The sequence below is a fragment of the Castanea sativa genome, chromosome 6, assembly GCF_040712315.1.
Source record: "Castanea sativa cultivar Marrone di Chiusa Pesio chromosome 6, ASM4071231v1".
Lineage (NCBI taxonomy): Eukaryota > Viridiplantae > Streptophyta > Magnoliopsida > Fagales > Fagaceae > Castanea > Castanea sativa.
The window spans coordinates 10,061,558-10,068,613 of record NC_134018.1 but is presented as its reverse complement, the minus strand read 5'-3'; the positions used below and the strand labels follow the sequence as shown (position 1 = coordinate 10,068,613).

Genomic DNA, 7,056 nt, shown 5'->3' with positions numbered 1-7,056 from the left:
CTTATTTTTAATTCCCTTTAATTGGAGAGATTTGGAAGGAGAGTGGAGTATAAAAATACTTAACCAAATAAATTACCAAATTTGCCTTTACTATATTAACAAAATTACAAATAAAAAGACTAATTATTTTCTTTCCCCTTAATTTTAAAAACATCCAAATAAGGTGGAGGATAATATCTCTCTCTCAAATACCAAACATAAGTCTCAAGATTTGTGATTTAATTTGCCTTTGCGTTGAATACAAATCTTATCTCTTTTGTGTGTGGTTGTTTCTCAATTTTGTGTAATTGGTCAAGAAAAAATTGGCTCCTGTCTTTAATCATTAAAGTGCGGATAAATTAATTTTCTACCAATATATAGCGAAGCATTAAAATCACTATCTATCTTTTGCACACAGTTGAAACCTTATCAATGATACTCTGCAGAGTATTTATTTCCTACGTGTTTGTTTCAAATCAAGCCAGCAAAACCATGTGAATTGCATCAAATCGATACATGTTACCATATGTCCTTAACTTTCAAAGCAAACTGTTGTATTCGGTGCACCAATTGCAAACTTTCAAATAACGCTAGCTGTTTACCAAAAAAATAAAAAATAAAAAACGCTAGCAAGTGCGATGTGCCAGTCTCGTACAAACTTCTACAAAAAATTGAATGCATTGAGAGATAAGCAGTTGCACTATCCATAATCCATATACTGGCATATTGCTCTGCACCATTACAATTGTATGGTACAGAAGTAATAAATGGAGACGACTATCTGGGTTTTCTACTCTTCAACTGTCTTTTTTATTGATAGCAGCTGTCCTTCATTGATTACTACCTATTAAATTCTCATTTTGATTTAAAAAAATACAGGAAGAGCTGTCGGATGTTTATTACAATATTGATATTTTTATCTCTCAAAAAAAAAAAAATTGATATTTTTGCGATATTTCACTGAGATTTTAAACCATGGCATCACTCGCTTCACTTCTGGAGATATATTTACAGTTGGGATCATTCTATGCTGTTCTTTGTGATGGTTAATATAATATATATAGTTACCTGATTTAAGAACAGTGACAGAGGGAAGGAGAGAAATAGTGTTAACCTTTGTATTAATTTGCTATCATTTCGGTATTTTTGTACTTATGAATATATACAAAATTCTGGATATGTGGGTCATATGGTTGATCTAGGGAGCTAAGGACGTCCTTGATTGGGATTAAATCAAGGACATATTGATTCTCCTTAATTTAGCTATATGGTCGTGCTAGAATTAGGGATACAGATATGCATGGGATAAGTTTGCGTAATATACATTTTTTATTTATTTAATAACTTAAACTTCTAGGATAAGTAATATTTTATCAAAGAGTAATATTATATAAATGAGTATGTAAAGTGGAATTAGTTTTTTTTTTTTGAATAAAATGGAATTAGTTTATTTTGTCTTGATTGAACCATTTTATCTTATGACATTCAATAAATAAGTTCTAGTTTACGAATGAAATATTTATACATATAAGTAGGGTTAGCATTTTTTTTTAATGAATGTCTAGAGAATATTATGAACTAATTTTAGAAATATTTTTATGGGAAAATTAAAAAATAATTAATTAAGTTGACAGTTTTTTATATTTTCAGTAAAAGTTGTGTCAAAATGTTTCTAATATAATTTATTAACAATTATTTTAAGGACATTTGTCAACATGACTCATTAATAAATAATAGACAAGTCAGTATGGAATTAAATATGTCACACCTTCTGCGAAATACTTGGAGTCTTGAACTTTAACGACCGAGCATGAGAAAGCAAATGTGCTTCAATCCATAATGTTCATGTTCAAAAATATTCCATGTCTCATATTGATGCAATTGTAGATGCTGGTGAAGGTGTGGGGTGGTGGTGGCTTACTGGTTTTTTTATGGAAATCTAGATACGACAAAAAGGCATGAGTCTTGGTCTTTGCTCAAGTCTATTAAGGACATGTCTCAGCTGCTGTGGGTTGCAATTGGAGATTTTAACGAGCTTGCTGGCTTATCTGAAAAGGAGGGTAGTGGAAATTGTCCTTATACACAAATGGTTAGTTTCTTGAATGCAATAAACTGGTGTGGATTTTGTGATTTGGGATTCGTAGGTCCTAAGTTTACATGGTTATACCAAAGGAAGGATGGTACTCAAATTAGAGAGAGGCTTGATCGTGCTTTGGCTACAAAAGATTGGAAAAATAAGTTTCCTTCAACCAAACTGGATCATTTGTCTTCCTCTGTATCAAATCATTGCCTATTGTCTTTGCACTTATTCAGAAAAGCTAAGAAGGAAAATTTTCGACGTATGTTTATGTTTGAATCTATGTGGTTAATGGATCAAAGGTGTGAAGAGCTTGTTAATAATGCATGGGATGAGGGAAGATTAGCAAATTTAGATTTTCCTCTTGTGAATTGCTTGGATTTGAAGAAAAATCTCTACTTTGATTTGAAGAAGTAGAAATGAGCCTTGATTTTGAGGGAGCAAGGGTGCTCTTTTGGACTCAGAGATGACTCTCTATTTTGGTAGTGTTAGTAGGGTTTTTCTCTCTAAGTTTCTCCTCCTGTTTTCATATGAGAAGTCTCTGTTTATAGGAAACTCAATAATATTTAATTTGCAATTTCCTCTCAACAGTTATTGAGAGTTGAATTATGAATTTAATTTGGTATTTTATTTAATAAGAACTTTCCATATAGGTTTTTTCTTCTGACGCTGTCATGTGGCTTTATTCATTTGATGTTGCCACGTGGCTTGATTTCATTCGATGATTGTCCACATCATCCATTGAAGATTAATTTTATCACAAATATGTTATCATGAACAATCGGACGATTGTGAATACGTCATAAAATTTTGATGTTTACACCCTCCACACTCTATAAGCACTTATACTTGTGGATTGACCATTGCACCTAAAGGTGTGCAGTGATTTTTTTACTTAAATAATCATTTTTCATTCTTTATTTATTATTATCTTCATAGAGAGAAAGAGAGAGAAGAGTTTGATGAAACAAAAAGTGAGAGAAAAAAAAATGATATACAAAGTTATGGTAACCATGTATATATTTACACGGTTACTATAGCAACTTTACAAATTTACACGTCTTTAGGTGAGTAATTTTAAGGCTTAAAATGTAAATTTGACACATTTTTCTATTAAACTTATACTGATACAAATGCTACATCGATTCAGATGATTACTTCTTCCATGTAAGTTTTGACAGGGTCCGTACGACCTTTATAGTTACAATCTTAAACAAAGTTAGATGAGTTTAGTGGTCCCAAATTTCTTGTGTGATTACGAGCACAACAATCTCTTATTTATTTAGATATCTCCAAATAAAAATAATATTGCACTAGCTACAACATAACATCTCAACAAGTTGTGAAATAGATTACGGAAAGAGTTGTCTCTGACTCTCTAGACTTGAAAGAAATTAATAACACACATGAATGCATAATGTTCTTCCTATAATTAAGGATCACGTCTAACAATCAATCGGTGCTACTTCAGGCACATGAACAGGGAAGCTATCAATCTCATCTATCCAGGGATTATGCTTCTCATTTGCTGAATTAATGGTTCGCAATGCTCGCCACACAACACTGTTACACTTGAACCCTGATCCAAATGCAATTTGCCATGCTCGATCGCCTTTCTTGATTCTCCCCTTGGCCTCAGTATAAGCCAATTCATACCATAAGGAACTACTAGAAGTGTTCCCAAACCTATAAAGAGTCATCCTTGAGGGTTCCATATGCCACTCACTAAGTCCAAGACTCTTTTCTAACTCATCCAACACTGCCCTCCCTCCTGCGTGTATACAAAAGTGCTCAAATGCCAACTTAAAGTCTGGAACATATTGTTTTATCTTCATTTTAAAAACTTTTCTACCAATGAAATTCACCAAAAATAGGATTTGTTCAGATAAGGGCAGGACTAATGGCCCTAATGTCGTAAAGTTGTTAGTAAGACCTTCTCCAGCTACTGGCAATAGGTCTTTGGAGAGTGCAACGCCAAGTCGATTATTTATGTCTTCTTTTTGAAAGACACAATTGTAACCTCTATCATCTGCACCTTTGTGGGTACGTAAAGCATGAACGAGTTGATACTTAGAACAATGGCGATCGGATGATCGGTTTGTTAAAAGAATTGCTGCTGCACCCATGCGGAAGAGACAATTTGGGATGAGCATTGAGCGAGTATTGCCATCATACCCGGCCAGAGTCAAGCTTTCCATGCTCACCACTAGAGCATAGGAATTAGGTCGTATCTGTTACAAAGTGAGGATTCGATTATATACCTTAAGTATGATTAAGAATTTGATTTTATTCATTTATTTCAAAATAACGACTGTACGTACATTCTTTAATTTGGTGGAGATTTAGTTTTTCATCAATATAAGTATATATATTATGTCACTTATTTAAAAATCAATTTAATTTCTTATTGGGTAGAAAGATATTCTAAAAAAGTGGCACAATATATACTTTTAATTAATTAATCAATGAAAGTCTAAATGCAATACAAGAATCAATTAACTACATGCTAAATACTCCTTGCTAAATAGGACACCATTAAAGATTAAAGATTCCATTATAACTAGATTATCACTTAAACTCAATTATATATAAATGAAAAATACAATCCTGGAAGACAAACAAGTATAAATAGTCCTTTTTCCATAAAAAAAAGAGAGTATATGTGATCCTAATTCCTTTCCTTCTTGAGGAAATATACTTTTTGAAAATTTTTATCTCCAAACTAATACAGAAGAAACTTCCTCAATTCATTGTGTGGTGATTAAAAACACGATTTATATATACTTTTAGTCAAATAATATTTTTAATAAGTCTTGTAACTTATTTGAATAATAGTATAAATAGTCTTATAAATCACAATATAATAAATTTGAAGTGATTTCTTAAGGTCTTGAAATAAGTTCAGCGAAAACTTTGTTCATATAATTATTGATTCATTAAATACAAGGACATATGAAGGAAAACGTACGGTCCTGAAAAGATAATTTCTAGCAAACAAACGAACTGCATTAAAATGAACTTTCATAATGATGCCTTCCAACCTCATTCATTTCTCACAGTGTAACTACTTTTATTTTTTATTTTATATATATATATATATATATATATATATATATGTGTGTGTGTGAAATGCCCTCTCAGAGACTTGAATCTCAGCCCTTACCCCCACATCTCACAAGCACTTATACTTGTGGAGTGACCATCATACTAAAAGTGTGCGGTGGTGTAACTAGCTTTCCAGTAGCACAGAAGTACTCATGTGCCATCTGAACGCAAAATGTAATTAATTAAGGAAAATGTTTTGCAATTTGATATATATGACAATGAATTTAATTAGTAAGTTTTAACTACTGGAATAAGTGAACATTTAAATGAGTAATACTACAGCCACAAAGTATCAACTTCTTATTGATTTTCATCTATATCTACCATTAATATCACTTTTTCATTTGTCAATGATTACTCACCACATCAATAGTTTGTAAAATAATTTGTCACTCTATTCTATTTAAATTGCTTATTTGTAATTGGTAACACCAAACTTATAAGTTTAATGCAGTAAAATTATTAGTATCCTAGCTACTACTCATTAATTAATATATAATCCATGGTTTTAGTTTTGGGGATATATTCTACTTTTTTGTTCTTAAATAGTTAGATTATAATTTTTTATGGTATTCATAGATATATAGATATATTTTTTACTTGAAAACTAAATTTTATAATGTCTATAAATTAATTCCCTATGATGTAAAACTAAGGATTCATTTTTATATAATGGGTTCGGAAGCTCTTATGTAAAACGTCAAAGCATATGCATGCTTGGTCGATAGATTTTTTTTCTTCCCGGATATAAAAAAATTACTCAAATCAATGGAAAGTCATTATCTAATCTCATGATACAGTGACATGATACATACCTGTAACAACCGTTTGGCAAGGTCTATTGAAACAAGTCCAGCGCTGCAGCCCATCCCACTGAGATTATAGCATGAAATGTTCCCTCTAAGCTTGTACCGGTTGACAACCATAGCTGACAATGATGGAGTTGGATTCAACAAACTGCAATTCAGAACAAGAATCCCAATGTCCTTAGACTTCACTCCAGTTTTTGCTAACAACTGGTCAACTGCTCCAAAAATCACCATCTCTGCCTCTTTCCTCGCTTCCTCCAAGCATAAATTTCTAACTGGGAGGTCTAATAGTGCTTTGCAGACATATGTCTTTTCACCATACCCTGACCTTTCCAAAATTTTCTTTTGAAACGCTAAACTTTCTTCTGTGAAGACCCCAACAAGCCTAGTTTTTTTAATGAAAGTTTCTCTTTTGCATATTAGAGATGAGTCTGGCTTGTAACAAGCAAAATCCAACAAGTAAACTTGTTTTGGACGACTCATGAAGTAAAAGGTTGCTAGGAAAAATGCAAGCATTGTGCATAGAATTACTACAACGAGATTGAGCTTAATGTGGTGGAAGAGATGGATGAAATCTTCGACAGAGAGATGAGACAAGGCCATAGTGAGGGGCACAAGAAAGAGATACAAGGCATTGGAGATTAAGTAGTGGAAACCAAGTTTCACGTACTTAAGTTTGGTTGAATTTGGTTCCTTGTCTTGGTTTTGATTATTCTCATTCCCCATTTGAACACAAACTCAAATTGACCCTTTGTCTTTGTTTTTCTTTTTGGCTGCTCTAGTAGTCTAGTGGCCTAAAATTGAAACTTCTTACTTTGCAAAATTAAGAGAATACAAAAGGATATGAACTGAAAGGTAGGTTTAATATGGTTGGAGAGAGAGAGAGAGAGAGAGTGATAAATTGCCAACCCAGATGGAAAGGTGTAGTGTTGAGAATGGAGTTGGAATGCAATCTATGAAGCTCCTTTATAATCTTTTTAAGGGCAGTTTTAATATGTAGATGTGCTTGTTATTGCTGTCCATACCTTTGGACTATTTTTATTTTGTTGGCCATTATCTCTGAAGTTTGCACCAACTTCACTGTTT

The 7,056-nt window shown here is 32.5% G+C and overlaps 2 protein-coding genes across 3 annotated transcripts; one reads left to right on the top strand and one right to left on the bottom strand.

The window, feature by feature from the left end:
* Positions 1–1,972: 1,972 nt before the first annotated feature.
* Positions 1,973–2,473, top strand: LOC142639411 (uncharacterized). The gene has a single exon (XM_075813598.1). It carries the CDS (start codon positions 1,973–1,975, stop codon positions 2,471–2,473), a length of 501 nt encoding a protein of 166 aa, XP_075669713.1.
* An 826-nt stretch (positions 2,474–3,299) lies between these two features.
* On the bottom strand, positions 3,300–7,056 carry LOC142641647 (3-ketoacyl-CoA synthase 20-like). 2 transcript variants are annotated; one of them, XM_075816123.1, is made up of 3 exons: positions 5,977–7,056; positions 3,990–4,287; positions 3,300–3,827 (listed from the first exon to the last, which is right to left on the bottom strand). In XM_075816123.1, the coding sequence occupies exons 1-3, from the start codon at positions 6,694–6,696 to the stop codon at positions 3,502–3,504; spliced, it is 1,344 nt and encodes a 447-aa protein (XP_075672238.1). In that variant the 5' UTR covers positions 6,697–7,056; the 3' UTR covers positions 3,300–3,501. The 2 variants fall into 2 exon arrangements, with proteins under 2 accessions (XP_075672238.1, XP_075672237.1); XM_075816122.1 differs by having other exon boundaries at positions 3,300–4,287; positions 5,977–7,054.

Excerpts from the sequence above, each read along its gene's own strand:
- LOC142639411 (XM_075813598.1), top strand. The coding sequence starts at position 1,973 with ATGTCTCAGCTGCTGTGGGTTGCAATTGGAGATTTTAACGAGCTTGCT.
- LOC142641647 (XM_075816122.1), bottom strand. The coding sequence starts at position 6,696 with ATGGGGAATGAGAATAATCAAAACCAAGACAAGGAACCAAATTCAACC. Across the intron at positions 4,288-5,976 it reads TTGCCAAACGGTTGTTACAG|ATACGACCTAATTCCTATGC; the intron begins GTATGTATCATG and ends ACTTTGTAACAG.